The 14,127-nt window shown below is 38.4% G+C and overlaps 2 protein-coding genes across 2 annotated transcripts; one reads left to right on the top strand and one right to left on the bottom strand.

Moving 5' to 3' along the window:
* Positions 1-5,506: 5,506 nt before the first annotated feature.
* Positions 5,507-6,922, bottom strand: LOC131976547 (apolipoprotein A-I-like). The gene is made up of 4 exons (XM_059339627.1): positions 6,837-6,922; positions 6,680-6,731; positions 6,412-6,562; positions 5,507-6,302 (listed from the first exon to the last, which is right to left on the bottom strand). Exons 2-4 carry the CDS (start codon positions 6,717-6,719, stop codon positions 5,726-5,728), a joined length of 768 nt encoding a protein of 255 aa, XP_059195610.1. The 5' UTR covers positions 6,720-6,731; positions 6,837-6,922; the 3' UTR covers positions 5,507-5,725.
* A 4,008-nt stretch (positions 6,923-10,930) lies between these two features.
* Positions 10,931-12,345, top strand: LOC131976449 (apolipoprotein A-IV-like). The gene is made up of 4 exons (XM_059339489.1): positions 10,931-11,047; positions 11,150-11,191; positions 11,305-11,455; positions 11,548-12,345. Exons 2-4 carry the CDS (start codon positions 11,152-11,154, stop codon positions 12,125-12,127), a joined length of 771 nt encoding a protein of 256 aa, XP_059195472.1. The 5' UTR covers positions 10,931-11,047; positions 11,150-11,151; the 3' UTR covers positions 12,128-12,345.
* Positions 12,346-14,127: the final 1,782 nt, after the last annotated feature.

Genomic DNA, 14,127 nt, shown 5'->3' with positions numbered 1-14,127 from the left:
TTGTTGTTTTCCATGATGTGAGAAAAGGTCTGGGGTTCTACTTGTTGTGTAACACAGGCTCTTTCACATTCTTTGGCATTACAATGTCCTGTGATCCGGTATATGCAAAGCTTTCAACATGTGCATTATATATATTGTCAGCAGCATCTCTTACAGTTGGTTTAGGTCTTTTATCATCCGTCTGCAACACATGTCTGTCTCATGGCTCAAAATAGTGTCTCTATTTGGAGCCATGAGACAAAGTACAGGAGGCTAGGCAGGTCTCATCAATCAGTGAAGGATTTGATGAATCTATGATTAAAAAAAGAAGAAAAAGTGTTATATTTCCACAGTTATACTCATATCGGCTATTACATTATATTCAGCATCAAACATGAAAAACATCAGAATTCTATTATTATTATATATTATAGACAGTGAAAAAACTGATACATAAGATACATAAGAAATGGAAAAAATGATAAGGCCACCCTTGTTTTCTTCAATTTCTTGTTCATTTTAATGTCTGGTACAATTAAAGGTAAATTTGTTTGGACAACGATTTATTTTAAGAGCTGATATCTAGCCATTTTCCATGGTTTTCTTCATAATGATTTTGGTTATTAATAATAACCAAAATGATAAGAACTTATTATCAAGAAAACCATGGAAAATGTCTAGATATCAGCTCTTAAATACACTCTTATGAGCTATTTTTGTTGTTATCATTATATTTGTCCAAACGAATGCACCTTTAGTTGTACCAGATATTAAAATGAATAAGAAATTAAAGAAAACAATGGTCTAATAATTTTTCCATGACTGTATGTCAGAGATGCTAAGAGGAGATTTATGGGGAAGTCTTGGTTTTTATAACACGAACCACTGAAGTTAACTTTTAACAAGAGTTTTTTCAATGTCACGTCACCGAAGTTACTCATTACTAAAACGCCCCGGTAGTATTTCAACAAGCCCACTGCTTCAGTGTCATTGTCATTTATGTGACTTTGGTTTCCAGCCAGCTGAGCCGGAATCTCTACTTGTACCTTTCTCTTTGTACAGGACCTGTTTTTGCATGAAAAAAACCTTCACAAATGTAAAAAATGTAATGTTGCCGGATTATACCATCACTCAAACACACACACACCTAGTTGTTGAGAGCAGTAACAAAGACTTCAGCTGCTGCTTTGTTTAAAACTTCTGCACCTGTAAGCCTGTTAATTCATCTCATATTTCCAGTGAGGTCGCTTTAACAAACCATGGGCTTTAAGTGAAAAACAATAAATTGTTTTCGACTGCAAAAGAATATTATATACATTCAAGAAATGTAATTATTTTACTTAATATACCACAATGAGGTCAAACTCCCTATCTCTTTAATAAAAGTCCAATGACATTAATTAAAACAAACTAATCAGCTACAGAACACATGGGTGAACAAACAATTGAAATAATCAAATTCAGCTGCCACAGTTAACTAAATCACAGTTGTCACATTTTTGTTTTAGTTTTAGTTTGGCCACAAGTTCGATAGACAATGAGGGTTTGAGAAAGGGAGAAATGAACGTCATGTTTTTTCTCCTTCAAAGCCTGTTTGAAAGAATCTGATCAGGATCACACAGAGAGATGTGTCAGAAAAAACAGAGTCATAATAAGTAAAAGAATGTTACATAAAGCAGGTTTTGTAACTTGGTCTTTCCTGTACTTGCATTCATGTGTGCAAACATCACACACTTGACATTTCAATTTCCTTTGACAGGTTCCCGTGATGACAGACATCTCTTATCCATCTCACACTTGCTTTGAATGCTGATTGGACATGTTTAAACGCACGTTTTCCAACACACGATCATACTGAAATCTGATCCTGATCATTATCATCGAAAGCACTTATTATACATTTTGCAAACTGTAGTTCCAATGATTCAGCAACTTCCAATAAAGGGATTATGTATCATGTCACACACTCCCCATTGTACCCATAAAGACTCTGTACACAAGCAGCAATCACAGTAAATAATCTCAGATAAATCCCTAGGTATTCATCAGGACTGTGTGGGAGTGGTATGATCAAAATTGTCTGCCTGTGGAAACAGATCACTCATAATAATAAATGGTAAATTTAGCCTTTGGACAACGCCATGCACAATGTTTGTACCTTATGTTTTGTCGGCCAGAGGTAACTTTGCCATCTCCTCGTGCAACTGCAAAGTGTAAAGAATGTGTGAAAGGCAGAAGTAAAAGCATTTATGATTTCAGTTTAATGTTTCTCTCTCAGTCAAAAGGAAGACAAAAACACGGCTGGGTGAATGATAAACATTAAAATCTAAAATCATCTCTGTAATCTTTATATTTACACCACGAGGATCAGTTAATAATAGTTTTCTTCCCAAAACACAGTATTAAATAACAGTAAAGAAAAATGCACACAAACTGAAGATGAGCCATAGATCATAAAGCCAGGAAAACATTAATTATTGCTTCTTAAATCTATTTCCCAGAGTTAATCCTTAATATATATTAGCACACAATACTGATTCAAAGTAAATGAAAGATGTATATATGTATGTAACACAGTGGTAATTTACTATTTTTCATTTCATTTTATTATTTTATTTTTATTTTTATTTTATTTTATTTTATTTTATTTTTTGTGTATTCCTTGTCTGCGTGCTGTGCTATTTGTTTATTTTTTCCCCTTTTCTGTCGTTTGTCATGTGAGTGCTTTATGTGGGAAATAAAAAAAAAATTAAAAAAAGTGGCTAGAGTGAGCTTGAATGGTAACAAAACAGAATATTTCGTTGCACATAGATTCTACTTATGAGACTTTGCTAATTCTTTCCATATTTCATCTTTCATTCACTCTGAAGCTCTTACAATGCTCTGTCACAGTTTCACCACTGGGTGGCAGTGTATCCTCTTCTATTGGCACTGCCATCCCAGTGTTGCATGGTACATTTCATAGATTAAATTCACTCTGAAATGTAGTGTAGTAGAAAGATAAAATAGCATAAAACGAACAAGTGCTTCAAGTGTCTTCTTGAGTAATTGTTCTTAGTTACATTCCACTACTGGCATGTCAGCCATGTCATGTGACAGAAGCTTCAGTCTGAAGCAACTTACATTTTTCCCACACCTGTCACAATTCATAGTGAAAGACATATTCAGATCATTAACTTCTGTAAAAGGAGCAAGAACACTGTGTAAATACACTGCATTACAAGTAAAAATGCCTGTAATCAAGATATTACTGGCAATGTAATAGACTTATTAAACAAAATAAGGCAAAAGCTCCTCTCAGTATTATTACACTTATATCAGGGATGGGCAACTTAAATGCTGGAGGGGGCCACAATTTTTCATGGACACTACCACAGGGCCACATATAGGACCGTGCACTTAACCAGATATGATGAAACTGCAATTTTAAATATGTTTACAGTGCAGAAACTTAACATATTTCATGCTCTAATGCACGTATAACAGTATAAATAGGAATACAAAAGGTTTGAAGCAAATAAAAAACACTTACTGTGATTTCTTTTTTTTTTTTTGCAAGAAAAGCAGACCAACATTAATTTGCAAGAAGTAATTTTGTGCATTTTTACACTTCACTTTTAAGATTCCATGCTCAAATGCATGTAGTTGTATTGAGGGCCACTTCAAGTGAGGGTGCGGCCCCCGGGCCTCCAGTTGCCCATCCCTGACTTATATTATTGGATCTTTATAAGAACCCAGATTCCCAAAAAAAGTTTGGACATTGTCTAAAATGTCATTAAAACAGAATGTGATCATTTGGTAATTCTTTGTGACACATATTTAATTGAAACAGTACAAAGACAATCTATTTATACACTTTTTAAAAAATATATATGGATATATATGAATTCCTTGATGCATTCTGTTTTTATTTATATTTAAACAACATCCCAACCTCTTTGAGTTCTTAAACAAAGGTGGGACATTTTAAGGCAGTCAGTGGGAAGAAAACGTGCACAGAGACAGTTTCAACAGTAACTTAACATATTTCTTGCAGGATTTATATTAAATACTCCTGCCCAATAAAATCTCCTCCTGCTCACAACCTGAGACCCATCGACACAAATAGTCATCTTTTCATCTGCACAGGCATTGATCTGCTTATCAAACCAGCATTGACTGGGACAACCTCTTATCTTCATCAAAACAACACTGAACGTGTGTTTGTGACTTGCAGTGATCAAGGCAAGACTTGTCTTGTTCAAAGAAAACTGTTTGCGTCAAACAACCCCCCCCCCCCCCCTCCTCCCAGTGGTCCGTGTCGTAGAGTTTTGCGAGCGACAGACATCAGTCTAGCCTCATGTATTAGCAAATGGCCGTTAAGGATCAAGGCCTCAACAAAGCCCTCTGGCTGTTTTGACTGATAATGTGCCCAAACAAGTGCTAATCAGGTGCAGAGCAGGCTGATGCATGAGCATGTGGGATCAGATTAACATTTGTTAAGTCTCAGTGATTTCCTGTAGTTTGAATAGTTTTTGTCTCACTTAATTTAACACTTTAAAATGCTGCAATTTTGGATCCTTTGGACTTCCAGTTTAAGAAAAAAGTACAAATTTATGCTTTATTATGCATATAAGTGCATTTATTATTACTCACTGCAGCCTTGTGATGAATCAGTAGAAAAAACAAATGTTGTTCTCAAACAAAGGTTATCTCTCCTGAAAACCCTCCACAACAGTCAAGTTTATAATACATAGATATCTCAGGAATGACCCACACATTTTATTGTGTAGGGAAGTTTTGGCGGTGTGTTTTGATGTAATGAATATGCATTGTGTGTGCGCGCGTGTGTGCGTGTGTGTGTGCGTGTGCGTGTGTGTGTGTGTGTGTGTATAAATGTTGTCACTGGACTCTGAACCTCCACGTTGGATGCTGGCACTGTCAATAGACGGAGGATAAGGCTTTGTGTCGCATATTTACAACAATAAGAGATTGTGCAATGTTAGATTTTTATGACAATGATTTTTTTTACACACCATAAAAACCAAGGAGTCATTTTTAAACAGAATAAAATAAAAATGTGTCTGATTTTTTTATGCAGCACATATTTGTGTGTTTTTTGATGTTATGGAGTAAATCAATAACTAACTTGTCAAGGCCTCTCTCTCATTATGTTTTTCACTGCCACTTCTAGATTTCAGTGTTGACAACGGGAAGGTGCAGTTTCATGACAAGCGTTGACAAGTACCAGTAAGAACAACAGTCTGCCTCTGGATATAGAAGGAGACGAAACTGTGACAGGATCCAGGACATGTTAAGACACGGGAGAAATAGTCGTTGCTTCCTGGGAAAAAACATGTCCCACTGTGGTTTGTGACCACAGTAGTCCCTCTATATGTTTATATAATAATCAGACTTAAGTTCCGTGTGCTTTCAGAAGGGTGTGTCAAAACACTGTGCGATCTCAAGCCAATGGTTTATTTATAGTTATTAGATTTATCGTAGATTCGCATATTCTGTCAAAGATTGCAAGTACAACTGCATATTCTCCAGATTCATCTATTTATTTTTCACAACTTACAGAGATTACAAAAACAGTCACAATAAAAACTTAGTATGTACATTTCTGGCAAGCACAGAGGGTTGCTTTGCACTTTGCAATAAATATTAGTTTAATTGGATTTACAGTACAATTCATATTTTTCATGTGGAGGTAGACCATAAGGCCAGCATCTTGATAGGTGATGGAGCAGGTGTGGAGGTTGACTTAGTTGCCGCTGATAAAGGAGTCGTAGAGAGACATCAGCCGGGCCTGGAGGTCCTGAGCGTAGGGGTCCAGCTTTTCCTTCAGGTCCTCAGCGTACGGGGCCACCATCTGTTTTACGAGATTGGCTCTCTGGCTCAGCTCCACCTGGACCTTCTCGGTCATGGGGGCGACGCTTTCCTGGAAGTTCTGCAGGTGCAGGTCCACCTTGAGCTTCAGGTCATCGGTGTAGGGCCCCAGCTGAGCCTGCAGATCCTTCACACTCTGCTCCAGGTTGGTCTTCAGCTCCTCGCTCTTCTGCATCAGGGTGGTCCTCAGGGCCTCAGAGTCCATGGATTCTGCGTAGGGGGCCAGCTCCTGTTTGAGCTGCTCCACTCTCTGCTGGATCTGGGCCTTCATGTCCTCGGTGTAGGGCTCCAGCGTCTCCCTGACAGTGCTCATCTCCTGAGACAGCACATTTCTGAGAACATCAGCTTCTGCGGTGATCTTGGTCATCAGGTCCTGGGCTGCAGGTGGGAGCTGCTCCTGGAGGGTGACGGCATACTTGCTGGCTATGTCAGAGCTTTCTGCCAGACGGGCGCTAGAAGAAAGACAAAGTGACGGTTTGACCATTAAGGGGTTTGTGCAATGACACACTGATCTCAACTGCCATGTGTAGTCACCATTGTCCTGTGTTTCATTCAACTTACTTCACTTCCTGTCCAAACTGTGATTTCCTGATCATCTGGAGGGTGTCATCAGCTGTTTGGGTTGCCTTGGCAATGTAATCCCAGAAAGCATCAGTCATCACATCCAGCTGTGGCTTGGGTGCATCAGCATAGAAGAGGTTGGCTTGACAGACTGTTAAATGGACACAAGAACAGGTTGAGAACAGGACAGATTTTCAGTTCCTGTTAATTTGACAGCTAAAGCACTGCAGTAGAATTGATTGTACAGAAAAGAAAGCTTGCAACTTACCAGAGAGCACTGCAACTGCGAGTACAATGAACACCTTCATGACTGCGACTTGCTAAAAAAAAAAAAAATGATCTAGTTAAGTCTCAGTCAGCATTAAACAAGCTGTAACATTTATTTTGTTTGCTTAAGTTTGTTTGAAATGTAATGCAGATCTCACCTGATTTGGCTTGGGTGTCTTACAGAGTTCAGTGTGTTGTGAGTGAGTGTGTCAGACTGGCGCTCCCATGTATATATACTGAAGCCACATGACAGTTGTAGCTAAAAGCCCAAAGTCCAGGAGTCCCTTCCATGTTGTCACAATGGCTCTCTTCCTGTTTCTCCAGGTTATTATCAAATGAGGCTGTGAGAGACACTGACACAATCTTAACAGTGTGGAGAGGGCCTGTGGCTTTATAACAATGAGACATATTTTACTACAAAACAAATATTGAAGTATTTCTCATCTGACACTTCTCTAGAAAGATTTTAGGAAATAGTAATTAACTTGTCATGAAGTCCAGTGGTAACAGCCTACTGATAACTCCAGATAACCTTTGTTTACACTACTGGACTTTGTATGAGGGTCAAGCAACGTGAATAATGTCACACAAGGCATGGTATAGTAAAAATGTCCCAAAGCAATCGCACATAATGCATGAAAATCAAGTATCCAGGAATATAATTTGTCTGGAGTCACTTTTACCTAAGCTGCTTTCAAAATTATAATATTATATCACAGTATTTCCTTGAAATGTTTTAATTTTCAGGCCTTCATACTGGAACTCATGGCAGATTGTGAGATTGGAGACTATTTAAAAACACACTTTCTGTTTGAGGAGGGGGCATGAATGAGTTACCTGACAGAGGGTATTTTTTTCTTCTACATTATTGAAGTAGCACACATAAATAAGGGCAGTTAAGCACAATTGGTATCACACAAAAGCACTTTTTTTTCTTTTACATTGCAGGTTGTTGTATACTTAAGTCTGTTGAAATTTTTTTGATTGTTTGAAAAGTAAAAACTGCTCAGTTTACTCCCAACATGTCTTCTGATGGAGGTTAGATTTAATTTTTTTGCAGTGAAAAGGTCAGAAATCTCAAGTCTAATAGGGAATGGGGAAAATCAGTAACAAGTCGGCCATTTATGGAGCATAAGGGTAAGAGTGCCATCCACTGGCTGTTTACTGAAAGTGTTACAAGGAATAAGATTCAAAACACGAAATGTAATAAATATAATATACAGTCAGCACCAAAGGAAGGCTAAAGATATTTGCTGGATGCCAGTACATTAATTATTCATAAGCTGACAATTGGTTAGCATTCAGTTAGCATAACATTTGCTAACTAATCTTTGTCTGGAGTGTAGTTTGCATTATTCTCATTATTTGAAGGTCTTACTGTTAGTAAATTGGGAATGGACCTTGAAAGATTATATATTTTTAAGTTGTCAGGTATATATATATATATATATATATATATATATTGCTCATTTGCCACTGTTGAGAGCTTCTCTCCATATATATAAATGTATCTTTTGCATACGTATACACTTCTGATGATGAACTTTTGAGAAATAATTAGACCGGTGACATATACTAACAGCTGCTGTAGCTACATAGGAAAATGCCTCTAAAAATGGCAGTGTGACTCCCATTCCCCATCTTTGATTTGATAAAGCAGTCGCACAATGTGACATATATCAGTGTTAAGAATGCCACGTCTGGTTTCTTCCCGTCCAGTTAAGCCCGATTTTCTTAGCTTTTTAGCTAACGTTAGCTTGCTCAGGCTCAGTTGGTAAGGACTGAAAGCTCACAGAGGAGCTTAGGGTGACCATATTTTGATTTCCAAAAAAGAGGACAATCGGCACGGCCTCGAGACACAAATTCAGACAGGCTTCTCGCAGGTTGATGAACATGCTTTATTATGCTCCAATGGAGCAAAACTAACTTCTGTAATAAAATAAAATGAAATATGTAAAAACTTGTAACAAAATAATAGCTCTCGTAGACTCTTTTCAAATAAATGAATAAATGATATGAAATAATGTTCTAAATATGAACTCTTATGTTAGGAAATCTAGCTTCAACAATATATCTCTTAATAACTGCAATAAGATAAATAATAGAAGAGTCTCACAAAGATACTAACTTAACAAACAAAAAGGATCTATACTTTTCATCTTTAGTTGTCTTTGAGCTTTGAGCTTTGAGATCTCCAGCATCTTTATTAGACACTGAGACATATGTGCCAGCATTGCACACGGTGCACTCCGCCTCCCACCAGTGATGGTACGTTGGAAATTTTTTTTGCAGTTCATCTGTGAAGCTGCACTTACGCTTCGGCATTTCCCGTGCAATGTTGCTCCGCTGTTCGATCTGCCCTCTGTCTGCTCTGCTCTCTGTCTCTCTCTCTGTGTGTGTGCGTGGCGCTGACCCGCCCACAAGGCAGCCTCTTGGTAATTTAGTCTCGCAAAATTGTGTGCAAAGCGCCGGTCAATTTACTTGCACGTGTACTGGTCCTATGAAAAACAGTGAACACCGGACATTTTCATGAATTTATAAAACCCGGCTGGACGCCCCGGACAGGACGTAAAAAGTGGACATGTCCTGGCAAAAGAGGACGCTTGGTCACCCTAAGCTATAATATCTAACTGATGAAAATCAAAGAGGGATTGAGCTAATCTCCATAGACCAAAACACACACTTTTCTTCATTTTAGTAGCCAGCTAGGCTAGTTAACTGGCTAACCTCAGTATGTTACAACACAGAGGACACTATAAAAATCATAAAAACACATTATAATTATCAAAAGTTATTTACAATATGTATAAAGCGACCTGTGTAAAAGTGAATTAGCTAACTTGAAGATAAAAAAGCACTGTAATGTGATCACTGGAGGCTAAGATTTACTGTCCTGTATACTGGACAGAAAGTGAACAAATTCTACATTCTACAACACGTCACACTACATTGTGCAAGTGGACCATAGGGCTGTGAAAAAACACTTTTGGGGAAAACTACATTCTGATGCTAGTAGCATCAAACCACTGGTAGAATTCTATAAGATATAGTCCGTCCATTGAGAGTTACCAGACTTTACAATGTGATGTGGTTGTGACATATTGAAATCACTTTTCTCCGCTCAAGGACAGTTTTACACCATCATGGATCAAAACATTCATGATAGAAAGAGTCATAATTGACCTTTGCAGTTTGAAGTGTCCTGTCAACAGTTTTACAGACATCTCTTTTATAATGATAGTTTCACCCTTCCAGCTGAGCCAGCGGCTGTCCTCAGACTTTACTGGTGTTTAGTTCGCTGCGTAGCTCTGCACCTAAATACTTAGTGAGGGCAGCAGAGCATCTAAAATACTCAAAGTCATGGTAATATCAATTTTCATTGATAATACTTTTAAGGTGTTTTATGTCAGCATTAAATCTAATAGATTGGTCTTTTGAAAACCTTCAGATTGTTAACCTGTACAATTTATCACTGAGAGGTAATTGGAATAGGTAATTTATCAAACTCTTTAAATGCCCTTTTTTTAAATGCCAAAAGAAGCAGGAGATAAATAAAAAGTTCAGCTCTCTTGTATTAGTCTTGAAGGACTCTTGGGGCGAAAGGATAAAAAAATCTATCAATAAAATGTTCTAGTTGCACTCTCTCTTTAGGCTTTATATTCGATCTGAGGAAAAATAAATGAAACTAAAATGCTGCCCAAAAGTGATTTCAGAGAAATGACTAATGGCTACTTTGGCCTTCAATAGCTGACGGTGTCTGAGTCTGCTAACCTTTGGTCAAACATGACACATGGGAACAAGGACGACACATAAACTAGAAGCATAAATTACTGTGACGTTGGCTGGCATGACATCAAGCTAATAGAGACATTAAATCATATACTGTTTATCTAATCAAAGCCAGACATCAAAGGAATGAATGAGAAGGGGTTTTGTCTGTCTGGCAGAAAGTTATCTGTGGCTAAGCTAAAAGCAAAGTGATTAAAGGCTTGTAAGGACATGGTTCATTTAAGGTTAAACTCAAAGAATCTGTCCCACTCTGACACTGACAAATCCTACATACATTTAGGACATTAAGCAAGGCAAATAAAAAAAGATATCTGGAAGATGATAACGGATGCTGAAGCTGCAGAAAATGTATATAGTGTGTATTTGCATTGGTGTAACAGTATGGGCTATTGCATGCTGGCTGAATTGACTCTCTTGCACAAGGTGTCAGTGAGGCTACCTGGGTGAGGCAAGGTGACAGCAAGGCACTGGGACCTGGACTTTGGATTTTAATGGTCTGGCTTGCTATATAAGCTGCTGGACTTCATCAGCTCAACACAAGCGCTTCCAAGTGGACTTGCAGATACAATTGCAAACTCAGGTAAGCTGATGAAGACTTGGCTCAGTGTCACAGCTGAGATTTTCATTTCAGAAATACTTCTTGGTGACTATATTCTGTGCTAACCAGCTTTCTTTCTTATAGCCATGAAGGTCCTCGCTGTGCTCGTCCTTGCCGTTTTCACTGGTGAGTAAATTGAAAAATACCATTATGCCTTTTTTTGGAGCAGGAAAAATATCTATCAAATCAGGCTGTAATACATGGCTAAAAAAATATCTGTTATTGTGTCCATCCAACAGGCTGTCAAGCCAACCTCTTCTATGCTGATGCACCCAAGCCACAGCTGGAGGTGATGACTGATGCCTTCTGGGACTATGTTGCCAAAGCCACCCAGACAGCTGATGACACCATCCAGATGATCAGGAAGTCTCAGTTTGGACAGGATCTCAGGTAGGTGGAACAAGACCAGTAAAACCATTGTTGGCATGCAATTCCTCCTAAATAGAAAATAAACCAAAGGCAAAACTTATTCTGTTCTCTAGCGCCCGTCTGACAGAGAGTGCCGATGTGGCCAACAAGTATGCCGTCACCCTGCAGGAGCAGCTTCCCCCAGCAGCCCAGGATCTGATCACCAAAGTCACCACTGAGGCTGACGTGCTGAGAGAGCGCGTGAACAAGGAGCTGACCACTGTCAGGGAGACGCTGGAGCCCTACACCGAGAACATGAAGGCCCAGGTCCAGCAGAGAGTGGAGCAGCTCAAACAGGAGCTGGCCCCCTACGCAGATTCCGTGGACACTGAGGCCCTGAAGACCACCCTGCTGGAGAAGAGCGAGGAGCTGAAGGCCAGCCTGGAGCAGAGCGTGACGGATCTGCAGGCTCAGCTGGGGCCCTACACCGGTGACCTGAAGGCAAAGGTGGACCTGCATCTGCAGAACTTCCAGGAAAGTGTGGCACCCCTGACCGAGAAGGTTCAAGGTGAGCTGACTCAGAGAGCCGCACAGGTGAAGGAACTGGCCACCCCCTATGTTAATGACCTGAGGGGAAAGCTGGACCCCTACGCCGCTGACTACACGGCCCGTGTCATGGAAATCTACAACTACTTCACAGGAATAAACAACTAAGTCAAACTGCATCCAAAGAAATTCTCTGATCCTAGAAACATGCCCTTATTGTTAACATTGTGACAACACAAGCTTACCAGTATTGAAAGCTTAAGATGTCTTTAGATATATTTTAAGTATTTAAACAAATGGATGAATATTAAGAGCTGGTCTGTGACCATACAATCTGTACTTTTCCTATATTATGGAAATAAAAGTCAAAGCCAAACATAAACTTCTCCTGTCTGCTGTGTTATTTACAAAGTCCTGTTGAAATGTTGTGTAAAATTTGAGGATGAAAAATGTTTTTCTTGCAAACCAAGGCAATTTATTGCAGTATATCTTTCATATATAAATGGAAAAAAGACAGAACTATCAAAAAGCGTTACAGTGTGGTAATGGAAACTATAAACTGTATTTTCAACATGCTCTCTCACAGTTTGATCACCTCAAAGCCTAAAGCTACTATATTTGCTTTATCATGTCAATATAAACACATTTTGACCATAGGTTTCTTTTAAACAATTTCAAATTAACGAATGTCCAGAAAAAAAAAAAAAAAAAAAAAAAAAAGCACCATTTGGTCTTGACTGGATAAGACAGAAGCATTAGTGCCACCTGGTGAACATAAAGAGTCACTTCATTGTATATATCCATGTGCAGATATGGTAAAAATAGTGGCCAGCCATTTTCAATTTATGGATTTCGCCCCTGACAGTAGCAAAAAAGCATTTTTTTATTAGCTTCATATAAAATGATCCTATCCTGTTTGTTCAGTTCAGGTTGTAAAATCACGCCACCCCTCCACGCCCCTGTCAGATTCAGTTGTGGGTCTCGGGGCATGTTCAGGTTTGTCCCTGCAAGTCTGGAAGTTCACATAAACACATCCCGTTTCCACCTTGTTTTTTAGTTTTCCTTTTGTGCCTCCATCCTGCTGCCAGATCGCTCCCACGCTGCCTTTCCCAGTGGCAAACAACATTCCTCTGTTCTGCCCCCAGCTGTCACAGACTACGCTCACCATTAACCCTCCAAGCACACACAACTCTGATTTCTTACTATGTCTGTGAAAATGTGAAGGTTTTTGGTTGTATAATGCCTAAAGTTGTAATACCTTTCCTAATGTATTCATATAATACTGACTGAGTTCCACCAGATTAAGCACCCTCATTCCCCCTTTTTTTCTTATTTTCCTGTCCTTCCCTATGAAAATGATTTTGTCTTGATATGAGTTTGCACTTTTATAATCTACACTTAAAAAAAAAAAGTTGGTGGTTATAAACCCAGTTATCACATCATACTTATGAGTAAGTATTTCAGTACTTAATAAACAAAGAAAAGATTTGCTTATTTCGAATTTAAAGCTTACTTATAAGCGTTGTGCAATCAGACATTAGATAACGCACAGAGAAAATTAAGACAGACCAGTGAAAACACATGATGTACTACAATTAAATCCATGTATTTACTGCAGATCACTTATAGTTACTTGTAATAAATGAAAATGTTTGGTGAATAAAATGTAATGAGGAGTTATGTAATATGCATTTTCAAAGTCAAAAACTGACTTTTATTATCATAAAAATAATCTGTTAAATCTTTGTCACATATAATATATGCACATACCAATAAATATGTGTATCTAAGGAAGATGACTTGTTAAAATATGTCATTATCGGCGCAAACTGACTGTTTTTGATGAGTTACATAACTGAGGCAGTTACAGTCATCTGCACTGTATCCCTGGAGGAATCAGTCAAGTTACAACTAATGTGTTCAGCTGTCAGGACGTACAGCCACGGAAAAAAATATTAGACCATTGTTTTCTTTAACTTCTTGTTCATTTTGATGCCTGATACAACTAAAGGTACATTTGTTTGGACAGATATAATGATAACAACAAAAATAGCTCATAAGAGTTTATTTAAGAGCTGATATCTAGACATTTTCCATGGTTTTCTTGATAATAACCAACATCATTATTAAGAAAACCATGAAAACTGGTAGATATCATCTGTTACATT

The sequence above is a fragment of the Centropristis striata genome, chromosome 8 (genome assembly GCF_030273125.1).
Source record: "Centropristis striata isolate RG_2023a ecotype Rhode Island chromosome 8, C.striata_1.0, whole genome shotgun sequence".
Classification (NCBI taxonomy): Eukaryota; Metazoa; Chordata; class Actinopteri; order Perciformes; family Serranidae; genus Centropristis; species Centropristis striata.
Note: the sequence above shows the minus strand (reverse complement) of the source record. Positions and strands in the feature narration are given on the sequence as shown.